The 18,569-nt window shown below is 44.8% G+C and overlaps 2 protein-coding genes across 8 annotated transcripts in view; one reads left to right on the top strand and one right to left on the bottom strand.

Annotated features, from left to right (window-relative positions):
• Positions 1-9,986, bottom strand: part of LOC138762447 (uncharacterized) — a 52,044-nt gene extending 42,058 nt beyond the window's left edge. Inside the window, exon 1 of the mRNA XM_069936205.1 lies at positions 9,579-9,986. Coding sequence (XP_069792306.1) covers positions 9,579-9,908 — 330 coding nt within the window. The 5' untranslated portion in view covers positions 9,909-9,986. The remainder of the gene's footprint in view (positions 1-9,578) is intronic.
• The window catches only part of LOC138761760 (shugoshin 2-like), a 45,447-nt gene continuing 36,730 nt past the window's right edge, over positions 9,853-18,569 (top strand). For 2 of the 7 annotated variants that reach the window (XM_069934457.1, XM_069934452.1), the window contains exons 1-2: positions 10,390-10,532; positions 11,266-11,441. In XM_069934457.1, the coding sequence (XP_069790558.1) occupies positions 11,378-11,441 (64 nt within the window). In that variant the 5' untranslated portion in view covers positions 10,390-10,532; positions 11,266-11,377. The other 5 variants (XM_069934453.1, XM_069934455.1, XR_011356497.1 and 2 more) reach the window with 5 other exon arrangements.

Raw genomic sequence — 18,569 nt, 5'->3', positions numbered from 1 at the left:
TTGTGAAATGTGCATAAAAGTCTCCAAAGATCCTGCAATGTTACTGAATATGAATTCTTCAGTCTTTCAAATAAGATCTGTTTTGAAAATGTGTGTATGTATGTAACCTACTCTAATTTTAGCAAAATTCCTCCCACTATTTATCCATTACAGTTCCAAGTCTTTTTAAGTTAAAATATACAGCAAAGATTATTTGTTTCAACAGGACCAGTTATTATATAGTTGCAGATGATCTATCTCTCTCTTACACAAGCACATACCCCTCTTCACCTCATCCTATCAATGTATTTCTCTTTATCTCCAATGCTTATCCAATTTCCCCTCAATTGCATCCACATTAGTCCTCTGAGCTATTACATTTGAGAACAAGTTCTGCACTCCATTTGTGCTCATCAAGAATGGTTAAAAAATTAAGAATTCCCTACAAGATTAATTCAAAGTTCAAATTTATTGTCAGAGTACATACATGACATCACAAACAACCCTGAGATTCTTTTTCCTGCAGGCCAGACAGAATTCTAATTACCAGTAACTGTAAACTATACTCAAGGAAAGAAATGTATTAAAAAAAACTAAAGAAATGTAAACAAACTGTGCAAATAGATGTATAAATATTCAATAATAATTATGAGCAAAGTACGTCCTTAAATGAGTTGCTGAATGAGCCTGTTGTATAGGAGGAGTCTGATGGTGGAGGGGCAGCAAATACTTTTGAGCGTGGTGGTGGTATGAGTTCTGTGGCATCTGTACCTGCTTCCTGATGGCAGCAGTGAGAGCAAAGCATGTCCTGTGTGATGTGAAGCCTTGATGATTGCTGCTGCTTTTGATGGCAACATTCCATGTAAATATTCTGGATGGTGGGAAGAGTTTTGTCAGTGATGTAATGGGCTGTGTCCACTACCTTTTGAAGGCACTCAGAGGTATTGGTGCCCCCATGTGAGGCTATGATGTAGCTGATCAGCACATTTTCCACGACACATCTGTCAAAGTTTGCCAAGGATTCTAATGACATACCAAACCTCCACAAACTCCAGATGAAGTCGAGGCACTGTTGAGTCTTCTTCACAATGACATTAATATGATGGTTCCAGTTACTATTTATCACTTGCTTTAGCTTCTGGGTCATCCACGTGGAAACATTAAAGTGGACAAATTTCTACCAAGTGTCATTGGGCAAAACCCATATTCACCATTAAATAGTGAGTCATGATTATTTTGCTAGTAAATAAGACATCTCGCAATCATCTACAAATTACATTTATAACATTACATAATACATCTAGAAGTAACTTATTTGTTAGTTGCTACAGTAATGATGACAAGATTAAAGATGCTAACTACGAAACTTACTTTAGGAAGGGAAAACCAGAAGTGATCAAGTAATCATTGGGGAAATCTTGGGTGGAGAGTTTGAGCCAATTTAAATTCCAGGAAGTCACCATCTTGGAGGTCTTTTTCTGGACCCAACACGCTAATGTCATTGTGAAGAATGCATGTCAGCGCCACTACTCTCTAAAAAGGACTTCATCACAGTGAACTCTGGGAAAAGAATCAGTGTCAACCAGATAGGCTGAATAGGTCCCTTCTATTTTGTAACCTTTCTGTTCTTCCCTAATGCTAGATTAGAGATTCAAATTTTTACCCCCACAGGTCGAGTAATTGTTATGTGACTCAAATTATGCAAAAAGTGTTTGGCAATTTTCCACACCAAGATGCTTTATGCTAATTTGACAGGAATTAATTAACGAATTATGCTTCACTGCAGATGTAATCAAAAATGCACAATTCATTTGTAATAACTGTTAGCAATGTTTTAGTGGGACCTCCAATTTGAATGTTAATGGTTTTGATCCCACTCAAAGACAAGCATAGAAAGAGGTAACCATAATCCTGCAGAGAAATAATCTTCAGATCTTTGATAATTGGTTTATAATTCACAAGGGAAATAAATTAATTGATGTGACAGACTCAATGGAAAGTCAAAGGTGCAATCCCTCATATAATTCAAAATGGTTAACAGAAGTCAGTTCATCAAGAGAGCAACGTAGGAATGTCTACCTATGGTGCGATTTTAGTGCAATATCCTAAAGTGCTGGAGAAATTCAGCAGGTCACGCAACATCTATAGGAAATAGAGGGGAATCAACATTTCAGGCCTGAGCTTTTTGTCCAGGTATGGACAAAAAGCAGGCAGGCACCTGAATAAAAAGATGGGGAAGCGAGGAGACAGGAGGAGGAGAGATCAGCAGGCAAGAGGTCATAAATGAATATGAGTGGGAGGACAGGAGAAAAAAATGATAGGGAGGAGGTAGCTCTCTGAATGAAGAGGTTTGGAAATTGAGGAATGGAAAGTGAGACAGGAGAGGGACCTAAATGAGTCCGGAAAAGTTTTTTGAGGAAGGAGGACAGCTCAGATGATCTCACAGGGGAGATCTCATCCTGGAAGCAATTGCAAGGAATTGTGAGAAAGAAATGGAATCCTTACAGGGGAAAGGGTGTGAAGAGGTATAGTCGTGGTAGCTGTAGGAATTGGTGGGTTTGTTGAAAATGCCTGGCGAAAGTTTGTCTCCTGAGATGGGGATAGAGAAATTGAGAAAGGGGTGATTGCTACTAGAGATCAACCAGGTCAGGATGGAAGTTCACAGCAAAGTGGATAAAGTCGGCAAGCTCATCATAGGTGCATGAAGCAGCACCAAAGTAGTACAGTAAAATCCCTGTTATCTGCCCCCCTCGTGAATTGTAGATGCTGGATATGCAGATTTTCTGCTTGTCTGAGATGCTTACTATGCCAATTAAACTCACATTAAGAATAAACAGTTTCAAAAACAACAGTGCAAAATGTAAAGTAATTTGAAAAAAATCAGCATTGTAGTCCTTAATTAAGTAAAGTTCACTTTAATCAGATAATTCCCGTAACTTACAAAATTACTAGCACTGTAACTGTGTTGCATTAACTGTGCTGCTGTCACAATTACCATCCACACCCACCCCCCCCCAACTTCTGCGTTTACAGATAAAGCCTTACTAATATATTTGATATTAAAAAAGATAAAGACTTACTAGACAGGGAAAGTTACCCCAGCAGTGAGTGGCATCAGCCGGCTCTTCATCTTGGGCGCCGTCATTTTATTCAAACACAACTTTATTCAAACAGCTGCTGTGGGCGGGGCACAACCAGGCACTCCACTGGCGGAATGCTTGCTCCCATCTTCACCAAGGGGTTGTGTTGCTTCAGAGAACGTTTACGAATACCCACACCTCCTCCTTCGCCATGATTGGGGGCCTCAAGAGAAACAACTCCTCACTCTTGAATCTGCAAGGGTCATCTACTGCATTTGGTGCTCCCATTGTGGCCTCCTCTACACCGGGGAGTCTGGACACAGACTGGGAGATCGTTTCATTGAGCACCTTCAATCAATGGCTAACCATTCTAATTCCACACACCCTCATACCAATATGTCTGTCCACAACCTCATGCACTGCAAAACTGAGGCCAGCCACAAATTTGAGGAACAGCATCTCATATTCCATCTGAGCACTGTCCAATGGATGGGATTAACAGCAACTTCCCCGGTTTCCATTAACCCCAATCCATCTCTCCCCTTCCCCATCCCTATTTCTCCTTTTATTGTAGCTGTCTCTCTAGGGGTTTTATTTAAACTGCAGGCATGTAATGGCACAATCAAGGACTTTCCCGATTTATCCTGCAGGACCCCTACAACTTTTTGGAGGAAGCCTGTAGTGTAAATCATACCGGAAAAATTCATTGCTGGTTATTCACCCTACTGCATGCCCAACCACAGGGACTGTTGCATTCAGGTACAAAGTCTAAAAAGGCGCCCAGTGTGAACGACCATGCAGACAGTAATTATATTCATTTTTTCAGCGATTTTTCCAACCTTGCAGTCTAAAACAACACTACTTTCTCCTTTCCTCTGCATTCACAGAACCAGCCCCTCCCCAGTCCTCCTATCCATGTCCAATTGTCACCTTTTGTCTGTGGCCCTGTGCTTGGCCCCCTGCTATATTCTTCCCTTCTCCCTGGCCTGTTTATTCAGGCACCTGCTTTTTGCTCATACTTTAAAGAAGGGCTCAAGCCTGAAATGTTGGTTATATATCTTTACTTCCTATAGATGCCGTGAAACCTGCCGAGTTCTTCCAGCATTTTTGTTTTTTTTTTACAAGTGAATTTGAGGTTGGGGTGAAATTTAACAGGAAAGTGGATAAAGTTATCAAACTCATTATGGCTGCAGGAGGCAGCACCAATGTAGTAATCAATGTAGCGGAAGAGATGAGCAGTCTTGCCTGTGAAGAAAGTAGGATGAATCATTGCTATTAAGGGAGAGAACTTTAATTCAAAGGAACAGCAATGTATTTCCACTTCAGGATGGTTTGTAACTTAAAGTAATGGAAACAGAGAAAATAGAAGTAGAAGGCCATTCAGACACTTCAATGCAATCATGGCTGAGTATGTTACTTCATTACCATATTCCTACTTTTTCTCCACGCTCCTGGATCCCTTTACCCATAAGGGCTACATCCAACTCCTTTTTGAATATATCCAATGAACTGGCCTCAAGATACATCAGAGGTAGGAAGTTCCAATTTCTCAACACTAAGTGAATTTGTTTCTCCTCCTTTCAGTCCTAAATGACTTGCCCTTTTTCCTTAGAAGAGTGTCACTCTTACTCCCCAATATAATTTCTCCTTTGTTTTAAGTGCTTTTAATGTCCTGTGTGATTTGTGTTGTGTGTTAAGGGATTGGGTGGGAGGTGGAGGGTAAAACTTGGACTCGGCAGAGGAACCTGTATAGTTCAAGTCTGAAAAATCATAAATAAAATATTCAAAAAAGTGTCATTTTTGTTCTGGGCTTCCCCATAAATCAGGAACATTCATCCTGCATCTAACCTGCCTTGTCCTATCAAAATGTTCCATATTTCAATGAGACCACTTCTCATCCTTCTAAATCCCAGTGAGTAACTGACTTCACGGACGAAGATTTATGGAGGGGTAAAGTCCAAGTCAGCTGCAGGCTCGTTTGTGGCTGACAAGTCCGATGCGGGACAGGCAGACACAGTTGCAGCGGTTGCAAGGGAAAATTGGTTGGTTGGGATTGGGTGTTGGGTTTTTCCTCCTTTGTCTTTTGACAGTGAGGTGGGCTCTGCGGTCTTCTTCATAGGAGGTTGCTGCCTGTCGAACTGTGAGGCGCCAAGATGCACGGTTTGAGGCGATATCAGACCACTGGCGGTGGTCAATGTGGCAGGCACCAAGAGATTTCTTTAGGCAGTCCTTGTACCTCTTCTTTGGTGCACCTCTGTCTCGGTGGCCAGTGGAGAGCTCGCCATATAACACGATCTTGGGAAGGCGATGGTTCTCCATTCTGGAGACGTGACCTACCCAGCGCAGTTTGATCTTCAGCAGCGTGGATTCGATGCTGTCGGCCTCTGCCATCTCGAGTACTTCGACGTTGGAGATGAAGTCGCTCCAATGCATGTTGAGGATGGAGCGGAGACAACGCGTTCTAGGAGCCGTAGGTGATGAGTATAACCTGGTTCTATCTCGCCTTTCTTCACACGTCAGTCCTGCTGCTCCAGGAATCAGTGCACTCCCTCAATGGGAAGAATGTCCCTCTTCAGATTAGGAAACCAAAATTGTGCACAAAACTCAAGGTGTGGCCTCACCAAGATCTTATTCAACTCCAGTAAGATCTCCCTACTTTGAGATTCACAACCTCTCAACATGCCATTTGCTTTCTTCACCACCTACTGAACCTGCATTCCAAACATCAATGACCTCCTCTTTTCCCCAATTTGTCACTCTTCTGCCTTCCCATCATTGTCACCCAAGTGGATAATCTCACATTTATTTACATTATAATCATATCCTCCAGATATTTTCAATTCTCTTAATCTGTACATCTCCCTGAAGCCTCTTGGAATCTTCTCCACAGCTCACACTGCCGCCCAGCCTAGTGTCATCTGCAAATTAAGAGATATTAATCCTTTATCTAGATCATTAGTAAACATTGTAAATAGCTGGGGTCCTAGCACTGAATGTTGTGCTACCCCAGTAGTAATGGCCTGCTAATGTGGAAAGAATGATTTATTATCACTCTCTGCTTCATGTCTGTCAACTAGTTTTCTATCCATGTAGGTACATTTCCTCCTAGTCTTATACACCATCCTCTTGTGTGGAACTTATCAAAAGCCTTTTAGAAAGTTCAAATACACCAGATTAAATGACTCTTTGCTGTCCAACCAACTAACTGGTTGCATCCTCAAAAACTTTCTTGATGAATCCACACTGTGCAGCCATCATTAATAATTGACTCCAGAGTGTTCAGGCAAACTGGTCTATTTCCCCGATTTCTCTCTCCTTCTTTTCTAAAAGAGTCACATCAGCTGCCTTCCAATCCAAAGGAACTGATCCAGATTGGAGAGAGTGTTGAGATTGGAGAGAATGCATCCACCTACAGCCACCTCCGCAAATACTCCGGGATTCAGACTATGAGGCCCTGGGGACTTGTATATTTTAAACCCCATCAATTTACCTAACACAATTTCACTATAGATAGCGATTTCCTCCCCTCTGCTGGACCTAAGAATCCCCAGTACCCCTAGAATGCTATGCATATTTTTGTTAGTGAAGAAAGAACCAAAGAGACAAAGTACAAAAATATGCTCTTCAGTCCATCAAGTTTTTTTAAAAATATTTTATTTTATTTGAGTTAAGAAAATTTTATTTAACAATTTTGTAAAATTCATATCAAATACAACAAATGAAAATAAAACTGCAAACACCTCCCCCCCTTACTAAACTAAAAAAACCCTCACTCCCTGGAGCCTTAAAAAAGGATATTAAATAATCACTGTTTGGTGTGCCAACTCTACAACATTTATTTAAGTTCTATAGACATATGTTCTGAATATAAACCCCACATATCAACAAAAAATGAATAATTATTTTGTACGTTATGTTATTTTTTCTAAATATAAACATGCCTGTAATTCATTATGCCATCTTTGTAGACTCAATTGTACATCATTTTTCCATGCTATACATTTTCTTGCTACTGCTAACCCTAATTGTAGAAAAGCTAAACACAGTTTAATCATTCGTGACTTTACAAATAATACATTCATATAACCTAATAAACACATAATTGGATCCAATTGCAAGTCTATTTTGAACAAATCTCTCAAAAAGTTTACAACTTCCTCCCAAGAAGGTTTAACTCTCTTATGTTACAAGATCAAACCAGCTGAAGAAGGCATATCACACAGGGTAAAGATGAACAATTCCTTTATTAACAAAAAATTCACCTTCAAACTTTAATTCAAAATCCCCCCCTTTTATAACAATGCCCACTGGTTAATATACAAATTTCTATAACAGTATAAAATTAATAAATTCCCCAGCCTACCTATAACATATGTAATCAAAGTCTAAGTGATATTTCCAACCAGCCCACAGAAAAATACTTAAGACACAAAACTTTGATTACAATCAAAGTAAAGATCATAAACAAAATTCAGTTTGTTTGGTAAATTGAAGCCGAAAGATCTTTGAGAGAGAGCACAAAATTTGAAGTGGTCTCTTGTGCAGAGAGAGGAACAAAGACTGCCTTCAGAATGTTCCTCCCTTTTAAAATGCCCAATGTTCTAAACTGCCTCCCAGACAATGACTCATGTTTTGGGCCTCCTTCCACTCCACAGCCACACCCAGTGGTGGCTTGTCTTCCAAGTCCAGAAATTTCTAGATCATAGACGGATGAGAGAGGTGCGGAAGATTGCGGGCTGGGTGCAGGTCACTGGGACTAGGGGAGAGAAGGTGTTTGGCATGGACTAGAAGGGCCGAACTGGTCTGTTTCTGTGCTGTAATTATTATATGGTTATTATATGGTAAAATACAGAATACAGGACTCAATAACAATAATACATTGAATATAAAATCATAGAAAAACATTTACAAGGTCTAACAAAAAAAAAAAATCGCTCTTTACCCAGCACCCCCTCCGCAGATTCAAAAGGGGACAGACAGCAGGGAATAGATGAAGGTACAAAGAAAATAGAAAAAAGCAACAGGGGCAAGCATGACATTAGTATGAAAGAAAGAATATCCTGTCTTTCATAAAGAGAAAGCCATAACTGGGCCAATTTTTAAATATAAACACAGTACAGTAACAAGCCCTTCAGCCCACTTCACCCAATTAACATGTTTTGAAAGGTGGGAGGAAACCAGAGCATCCAAAGGAAACCATGTAGACATAGGTTGAATGTACAATTTCCTTACAGTTAGCACAGAATTTGAACACAAGTCACTGGTGCTGTAGCAGCATTGCACCAGGGAAGTGAAGTCAAAATAAGTTGCTTCATGTGAGGATAAGTTTCTTCGAAGTGGAGGATGATGGTTGGTGGGGTGGGGGGAATCTAATTGGGCTTTGGTTCAAGAAAGAAATACCAAGTCTCAGGCAGTTCTAGTGCAGGCTGGATAACTAGACATTCAACATGAAAGACAAAAAATGCACGAGAAAGAGTGATACCGAAATATGTGGAAAGACAAGCAAAAAAAAAATTGGAAAAAATGGGACTGGCAGGAAAAGGAACAAGCTGAAATAGGGCATCTATTGTAACAGTCCTTCTTGTGGTCTAGGAAAGGGTGCAACAGCTTTGTGCACATACCTTGAAGAAGGGCTCAAGCCCGAAATGTTGGATAGGTCTTTACCTCCAATGGACGCTGTGTGACCTGCTGAATTCCTCCAGCATTTTTGTGTATTTACTACAATCGCAGCATCTACAGACTTGCTTGTTTCATTACAGCAGCAGATTGTGTCAGATTCATGGGCTCTTCAAAATGGAGACTGTGGACTGAAATTTTCCAGATTCCTCCTGCTCTTGGACATCCTCTCCACCAAGATTCCTGCTCTGGACCTTTGCATCTCCAATTGCACAGGAGCCATCATCGAGTCATATCCACCCCACTCGGACCCCCCAGAATGCACGGCCCTCCACTCACTCTGCACCCACGCCAACTTCACTATGAAGCCTGTAGACAAGGGAGGCATTGCTGGCAATACTTACTACATTGTAGAGGACAGATGTCAGGTTTCCAACACCTCCTCATATCTACCCCTACAGCAGGACCGACCTCAATGACCATGATTGGAAATGTCATCACCCAAACCTCATCATTTCTCCAACTCTGCACCACCCACATCTTTCTTGGCAAATCCATCGTTTCATCAACTTCATTACCAACTTCCATATGATGGAGTCGCCGCTAAGAATGCGGCTGAAGAAGAGAAAGCGGCCCTTTGATTTGCCGTTCGGGTGGCAGCGCTAAAAGCGCAGCGCTGGCCACCTGAAGGGACAGCTGCTCCATTCCAACTCCCGTCCCTTGGGCTGTCGGCTGGGGAATGTCCCCACACTGATCGCTCTGCCGGCCGGCGGGGGAGAAAGGGGTTTCGGCCAGCCCCCTGCGTAGTGTTTCACTCTCCCACCTTCAGTCCGACACCCACCCACTTTTGTACATGATACACGGGTGCGTATCAGACTTAAATTGTCCAGGAAGTCTCCTCACCGTCTCCTGCCCACGGAGGCTGCGTATCCCGCTGAGGTCATCCAGCACTTCATTGTTTACTGAAGGAAAACAAGCAGAAATCTCGAACGACAGACGTTCCGCTGACATAACCACGGCCACTCGGAACACTCTTCCGTTCCGAACCAAACTGGTTCCACGTGACCGCCGAGGGCCGGCGTCCGACCGCAGCGCAAACGTGTCCAATCCAAAGTGTCCGCCGTCCCTTCCGATGAGCCAATGAGACGGTGCGGCCTGTCCAACCAATGAGAACGTCGCTGGCCCCGACCAATCGGAGGCGATGTGATTTTTTAAAATTTTCGTTTTGCGCATCGTTTTCGGCCTGGCGCGAGCAGAGATGGGGTCAACGGGCGCAGGGTCAGTTGGGGGCGGGCGTGGCTGGGGAGGGAGCGGGTGGTCAACGGGCGCAGGGTCAGTTGGGGGCGGGCGTGGCTGGGGAGGGAGCGGGTGGTCAACGGGTGCAGGGTCAGTTGGGGGCGGGCGTGGCTGGGGAGGGAGCGGGTGGTCAACGGGTGCAGGGAGGCTGGGATGGGAGAGGGTACCGAGGAGGAGCTCGGGGGGGGGGGAAATAATGGGGGGCAGAGGGAAGAGCGCCGGGGGAGGGGGGAGAGAGGGAGGAGCACGGGGGCAGCGGGGAGGAGAGGGAGAAGCACGGGGCTAATGGGGAGGGAGGAGTAAGAGGAAGATAGGGAGGAGGGTGGGGAGTGAAGGGGAAGAGGAAAGGGAGGACGGGAAGAGGAAAGGAAGGAGGATGGGGGAAGAAAGAGGACGGGGAAGGAACAGGGAGGAGACGGGGAGGGAAGAGGAAAGGGTGGAAGTCAGGAAGAGTGAGAAGATAGAGGAGGACTGGGAGGGAAGTGTGTTGGGGATGAGGAGGGTGTGGTAGTGAAGCTGTTGGCAACGGAAGTCTTTGGCATTGCTGCGGACAGAGTGAAGGTGCGCAACACAGCAATCCCCCAGATTATGAACAGTCTTCGCAAAGTTGAGGAGGCTGTATTGGGATCACCAAATGATCACAACAGGGTGATAAAGGAGAAGGTGGAGTTGGAAGTGTAGGGATGAGAGTGAAGGGAACAGTCCCTATGGAAAGCAGAGGGGGATGAGAAGATATGTCTGGTGGTGGGATCCCTTGGTAGGTGGAGAATCATGTCAGAAGCAGAGGCTGGTGCGGTGGTAGGTGAAGACCAGGGAAACTCTGGCCTTGTAACGTCTTTGGGGTAGGGGCAAGGTGATGAGCCAGGGCAGATAAGTGGAAAATAGAGGAGATACAGTGAAAACTGAGTAAATGGCTATAGAGGGGAAGCTATGTTTCTGAACAAAGAGGCCTTTTATTCTTATGGATTTTGCATGGCGTCTTGATCTTCACCAGCATTTTGTACATTGAGAGAGGGGAGGGAGTGATGGGGGAATGAAGAGGGTAATAGGAGAGAGGGAAGGGAAGGATAATGGGGAGGTGTAATGAAAAATGGGAGGTAATGAGGAAGAAGAAAAGGTAGGGATGTGGTAATGGGGAGGATTGAGAGAAGGGCTAAAGGGGAGGGGGTAATATGGAAGGGATAAAGGGAGGAGAGGAACAAAAGGGCTAATGGGGATGAAGGAGGGACAGTTTAAAGGGGTAAATAGGGGCTCGCTGTTTTCAAAAAGGTTAACCCTATTTCTTTCCACATAGGTGCCATCAACTGATCTGGGTGCTTTCAGCATCTTGTCTTTATTTCAAAAGTTAGTGTATTTTCCAATTCAAGTAAGGTTCTGATCGTAAGGAAAATTAGGTGGAATTATTCATGCAGATGGAATTTGGCAAAAACAAAACACTGATGGGATTTGTTTATAAGCCTCCAAACAGTTGTAAGTATGATGTATCAAGAAATATAATTGCATGTTAAAAAGAGTAAAACATCGTGGTGGTCTTGGATCTAAATGTAGATGGCAAAAGATTAATGTGAATATGGAGGGCTGTGTGTCACATACAGGCAATAGTTTTAGTTTAATTTGTCCTTCCTGTGCTGTACTCTACTATTTAAACAATTTTAGCAGTGATGGTGTGGTGGATGAATTCAGGAGTGTAAAAGTACTCCAATTATCCAAAATCCTCAATTATCTGACTTTTTTTTTAAATTCAAATAAGTGAGGATCCAAAACAAATCAGAAATCTTAATTTATCCAAAATTTTTCGGAGCAGTGGACCTTGAGCTTTCAGGCAGCAGTGGGAGCCTTGGGCTCCTGGCACAAGTGAGGCCTTGGTGAGAAGTGCCAATGATCAGTGGTGCCCAGCATCTTTTTTTGGTGAGTATTAAACATTATTTTAATGCTTTAAAAAGCCTTAGCTTGTTGTTGTTTAAACACTGTTACAAGTGATTTGCTGTTTTTTTAAATGACCAGTTCTCTGAAAAAAAGTTAATCGAAATAGGCACAGTCCTGTATATTTTGGATAATTGAAATTGTCCTGTATTGAGATTTGTTGAAAGACTAATGAAGGAGGGAAGAATAACAGTAATAAGGCTTTCTAAATCACTGGGGACTTCAGATAAACTTTAAAAAAAAGATGCTCCCAAACTGTCATCAGCAAGCCTCTTGCACCAGCAGCTGTTCGAACACTTGACCACTGGAACAACAAGTATGTGGTCGTGCCTTGAACATGGTCACAGCAAGAATGCCTCCTTTGCTCTTTGGAAAGTCAGACGACCTGGTTGTGCCACTGCTGCTTTCATGCAGGTGGACCTGAAGAGCACTGCACAGTGAAGAAGACTGCTCAGATGTGGTTTGAGGGAAGAAAAAGAGTGACGTTGTGATTGTTGGACCCAGTAGGCTGGGCCATGTTCAACAACTTGGTTGTGGACCTGAATAGATATCCCACAGTTGGTACTTGATGTGGAAATGAGTGGATGAGGGGTGTACCCAAATCAGAAACAGTGAATGAACCAGGTAATCTGCTATTGCTGAAGATCAGGTTTTTGCTGCTTAAGTAGGGTGATACATGCTCATATAGGATGGTCTGGTATGACTACAGCAAAGTCGCTATCAATTTGAAAAGATTATTTCAGACTTAGCTAGAATCTCAGAGATGGGCTTGGCAGCTGTGGCAGGACTTGCGTACCAACATTACCATCAAAGCAAAAGTGGGTAGACTGCAGTTCTGTAGTCACTTTTGTACGAGTTTCTATGCTTGCTTTGAAGGGGAAAGTGGTGTATCCTCACAAGACCCAAGAACCCCAGGTAACTCTGCTCCCAGACACTGAGAATGACATAAGAACCTTCAAGAGGGTGAACCCTTGTCAAGCATCTGGCTCAGATGGTGTACCTGGTCATCTCCTTAAAACTAACTAGTTTTTTGCAAACAATTTCAACCTCTTGCTAATGTGATATGTCCCCATATGCTTCAAAAGGAACATCAATCTAACCAATGTAGAAGATGGCCTTTTCCTATTTCTCGTGTATCAGGAACTACCAGCTTGAGGCACCTGTGTTCATTAGAATAGAGTACTTTGAGAGCATGATTATGGACAAGTCAGCCCCTGCTTCAAGAAGGACTTGGATCCACTGCAACTCACCTGCTGCCACAGCAGGTCAATAACAGAAGCTATCTTGCTGGCCTTCCACTCTGTGGTGCACTACAAAAATAGAAGTTCGTTTATTGTCGTAAGATGCAGTGACAGAAATGGTTTTGCAAGCAGACCAGTAGACATCTCATACATCGTACAAGATTACAAAAGTACAGAGTTACAAAAAGAAGTAAGGTGTATGGAGCAAAGGCAGCATTACTTTACTATTTTGAGGCTCATTGATAACAGTGAGGGAAAAAAATGGTACATTGGTGTGTGATCTGGTACTTACGAATTTTCTTTCTAATGGGAGGGGGATTGAAGAGAGTATGGCCGGAGTAGGATGAACCTTTTAAAATGTTGGCAACTTTTTTAATGTGGCAGGAGAAACAGATGGAGTGGAGTATAAATGATGGCCTCAGCTCTGTTCACAACTCTGTAGTATCTGATGATGAAAGCAAGTGTGTCACCCTGTCATAGTTGTTTTTTTTTAAATATAAAGCAAGATGTCATTGTGTGAGGAAGATACAGTGAAATGTCAGATGTTGTATGAATCGAAAAGGACAAGGCAGATTCAGTATAGTTGGAATAATGAGGGAGCTTTGTTAATTGAGAAATTAGAGTACTATAGCGGCCTGCACCTCGGGCCAACACAGGAAGTGACCAATGAACATGGCAACCTGCAAAACATCATGCGGGCTGAAACGCCCATTTCCATAGGTTGCCAGCAGAGCGGTGAAACTGGACAATCACTGCCAGTGGATCACAGAGGGCCCAATCGGGTCCCTGGCAACCAAGGTTACCAATTGGCAGTCGTCCCGCTCAAACTACGCCTCGGTTGTGACGTGGCTGAGCTGATTATAAAAGGCAGAGCTGTCACTGAATAAACTCTGTCGAATGCACTCTACTGGTGTGTACGTCTTTCTTCTGCAGATTTGAGCTACAGCCTTAGGTTATAGTTCTCAATTATAGCCCTAATTAGCTGTAGCCACCTTGCTACTGTGGTGACGCTGACTGGTCCAAACAGCGATTTAGATCCAAAGATGGTTGAGCACCCTGTGATCAACGCCATGGCAGTAAAACAGCCTGCCTTCTGGACATCGCAGCCATGGGTGTGGATCCAGCAAGCCAAGGAACAGTTTGCTATTTGACGAATCTCTGCTGATGACGTGCTAATACTACCTGGTCAGTGTCCTTGATCAGGACACCGCAGCCCGCATCATCGAGCATTACCATTTCTTAGTGATTCAGCCAGCAGTCCCCGGAACAAGAAAGGTATGTGGTCATCAAGGAGCTGTGAACCCACACTTTCGGGCTCTCAGAGCATGAGCACGCTGCTTGACTGTTGCATATTGATGGTTTGGGGATCAGGGCCCCTTCTGCCCTCATGAGCAAAATGCTTGCTCTCAATGATGGCCACACCTCCTGCTTGCTGTTCAGGCAGATCTTCCTGGAGAGGCTGCCTGAGGACATTTGGCTGCTCTCTGCAGAGAAACACTTTGATGACCCCAGGAAGGTGGCTGCCTGAGCAGACTTATGGGTGGCGAAGAGTGACGCCTGCACTTCGCTCAATCAAGTGACAGCACTGTGTCATCAGCGCCCGACCAGGAGGACCACCCACCGACTCACTGCCACACCCCACTAGTAAGCAGTACTGTTTCTATCACCGACGGTGGTGTCCGTGGCCAGTGGATGCCGCTTCCCCTGGCGTTCCAGAGAAATGCCCGGGTGGCTGGCCGTCATTAATGGCTGCGATGACTGGCCAACTGCATAGCCTGCTACACATTCAAGATTCCGTCAGGCCGAAGTTTCTTGGTGGACTCTGAGACACAATGCACCATTGTTCCCCTGACCCAGCCTGTTATGGCAAAGTGGGCCAGCAGCTCCGAGCAGGAAACAGCTTCAACATCTGAACATTTGGTACCTGCACCATTCCCCTACACTTCGGGGACAGACAATTCACTTGGAAATGTACGGTGGTAGCCATGCAACAACCATTACTGGGTGCATATTTCCTGTGGGCCATCTCATGCCTGGTAGATATGGGGTGCTGGCATTTCAGTCACTCTCACTCAAGGGCACTGAACTCGCCAGCCGCCACCTGCACTCGGAGAGTACTGCTGACAACAAATTTGCTCAGGTCCTAGCAGAATTGCCTCCATCACTAAGCCTCACTTCCATTCGGCAGAACCCAAACATGGGGTGAGGCACCTTCCACACCAGGTAGCGGGCTCTTCCCCACCCCCACCCCGAGAAACTCGGTCTAGCCAGGGATGAGTTCAAAACAATGGAAGAACTCGGCATTATGCAGCATTCCGATAGTCCATGGGCCTCCCCTCTCCACATGGTCCCCAAGGCAGCAGGTGGTTGGAGGCCATGCGGAGACTACCGCTGTCTCGATGATGCCACCATACTGAACAGATATCTCGTACCCCAAGACTTCACCACTAACCTGCAAGGAGCATGGATAATCTCAAAGGTGGAACTCATCAGGGGCTATCGCCAGATCCCAGTTCAACCCGAAGACATTAAAAAACCGGCATCATAATCCCCTTTGAATTGTTTGAATTTCTCCGCATGCCCTTCGGGTTAAATATGGGGCTCAGACTTTCCAGAGGGTGATTTTTACCTCGACGACGTTTTAATCACCAGTCACATCCGCACAGAGCACGCCGCCCACTTAAAACAATAATTTTCTAGGCTGAGCAACTTTGGCCTAACCATCAACCCAACCAAGTGCAATTTTGGCCGAGTGACTATTGACTTCCTGGGCCATCGTATTGACCACATGGAGCCAGACCATTACCCACTAAGGTGGATACTATTCACTCTTTCCCCATGCCATCAATAGTGAAGGGACTACAAGAGTTTGCAGGTAAGGTCAACTTTTATCACCGCTTCATACCTGCTGCTGCCTGCATCATGAGCCTACTCTTTCCCCTTCTGGGAGGACCCAGTAAAAATGTACAATGGACCCAGGAGGCGACCAAGGGCTTTCAGGCCACCAAGAACCCCCTAACCAATGCCACCCTCCTCGTGCACGTGTGGACAGATGACATGACCGCCCTCACAACAGAGGCCTCCAGCACAGCAGTCGGGAGTAACCACTGGCCTTTTTTTAGTAAACACCTCAGGCGACCAGAGCTCAACTGCAGACCCTTTAATAGAGAACTGTTAGCCTTGTACCTGGCAATTTACACAAACCCCTTGCCTTTGCCTTCAGAAAGGTGTCAGATCTGTGGTCAGCCAGGCAACAGTGGCACCTGTCCTACACTTCTGAATTTACAACGGACATTGAACACATAGCCGGCAAATTCAACATGGTGGCCGGCGCCCTATTACATCCGGCTATCTTGGCGGTGCACGATTGTTATAGTTTAGTCCTGTTGTGGTACAAAAAGTACAATCAAACCACAAAATACAACACAGAATTTATTAAGAGTCACGCTAGTGGGAAAGAGCAGTAATTAGGGTTGGGTAGACAAAGTCATCTCCCTAATACTGTTGAACCTCATTCAAAGTACAAGGTTACAGAGTACAATATTTAAAGCATTTTGCCGCATATGATTAAGTGACCATTCCTTTGAGGGGATTGTTTCAAGCTGAGGCATTACAGACAGTTGTTTGCTTATTTCTAAAGACAGGAATTGGCTTTCTATAATTAAAAGATATGGAATTGTGGCACACATGATAAAAAGGGTCCTTTAAGACCGTGTTAGCCTGGCTCTTGACACATGTAAATGTTGCTTCCCCAGTGATCTCCATATTCATTATTTTGAACAGGGTTAGTTGAATTCCAGACACTGAAGCAAAGCCATCAGCGCCATTGGCCGTTCTGCAGGCTTTTGATGTTTTCACATTCTGTTTGACAAGCTTGTCGTGACGTCAGCTGTTTTTGGGCAGGAACCCATTTACAAGTGGGCTGCGTCTGACAGCTTGTTATGTGTAACGGCAGGTAATAGCGTAGGGGACCAGGAGATGGCTTTATGGAAGAGGTGATAATGGATAGTTGTCTGGAATGTTGTTAGTTGCAGCTGACCTGTCTGTGTGAGTGTCTCAATACCCATTTCTTAATAATTCACAGAATCATTTAAAAGTCTACTCTATTTTTCATAAAATGGTTATAATAACATCTTAACTCTTATACACAGCACATTCATTTCATTACATTGTCAACCAATACCACACGATCTACCCCTGGCATAGACAACGCAACCCTGGCTGATGCACAGAAAACAGACCTTGACATTCCGCATACCGGACAGCGCTCAATGGCTCCACCACAGACATTCGAGCCAGCAGGCCACCGCTTCAGCCACATGCACATTGACATTATGGGGCCTCTACCCATATCCAGAGGCGCATGTTATCTTCTCAATGATTGACCGGGTGCCCAGAAACAGTGCCACTGTCAGGGGCTTCCAAAGAAGCATGCACACAGGCTTTACTCAACACTTGGGTCGTGCGTTCGGGATCCCCAAACACCTTACATTGGACAAGGGGCCCAATTCACTTCTAGTCTGGGACTGCCTTAGACTCCACTCTGGGTACCCATCTCCACCACACCATGGCATATTACCCTCAGGCTAATGGGTTAGTGGAGAGATTCCACAAACACCTTGAGGCAGCCTTAATACCACAGCTTACTGGGCCGACAAACTCCCTTGGGTCCTCCCTTGCATTCTCACCGCACCCAAGACATTATACTGGGTGAATTTGTGACAACCCCTAAGGACTTGGGGGAGCCCCCGATGACCACAATGTCCCGACTATGCGAGCGCCTATTCATCCTGCCCTCGCTAAACCTAGACCCCACAGGCAACCCTGCACTTGTATCCCAATGAACTTTACTGACTGTAAATACGTGTTTGTTCGGCACAGGGTTCACAGTCCGACTTACAAGGGGCCATACCATGTCACCAGACACAAGGGCTCCAGATGTGTTTTGGACATTTGTGGCAGGGAAGAGACTTTCACATTCAAGCAGTTGAAATTGGCCTACTTGGACTTTGTCCAGCCCATCACTCACCCAACCCCATGGCGCAGGGGCTGGCCTAAAAATAGTGCCTTGATTGCCAGTTCTTGGTTGGGGGATGGGTGTGGGGCGCTGTGTAATGGCCTGTGCCTCAAGCCGACACAAACACAGCGACCGGCAAAGCATCGTGTGGGCTGAAACGCCCGTTGCTTTCGACCGCCGGCAGAGCGGTGAAACTGGCTAATCACCACCAGTGGATTGCAGGGGATCCATTTGGGGCCCAGGTAACTAATCGGCAGGTGGCCTGCTCAAGCCACACCTCGATGGTGATGCAGCTGAGCTGACTATAAAAAGCAGAGCTGTCACTGAATAAACTCTGTGTCGAATACACTCTACTGGTGTGTGCGTCTTTCTTCTGAGGATTCGAACAACAGCCTTTGGGCAATAACCTAGCTGTAG

The sequence above is a fragment of the Narcine bancroftii genome, chromosome 4, assembly GCF_036971445.1.
Source record: "Narcine bancroftii isolate sNarBan1 chromosome 4, sNarBan1.hap1, whole genome shotgun sequence".
In the NCBI taxonomy this organism is placed as follows: domain Eukaryota; kingdom Metazoa; phylum Chordata; class Chondrichthyes; order Torpediniformes; family Narcinidae; genus Narcine; species Narcine bancroftii.
This window is presented reverse-complemented; position numbering and strand designations above follow the sequence as displayed.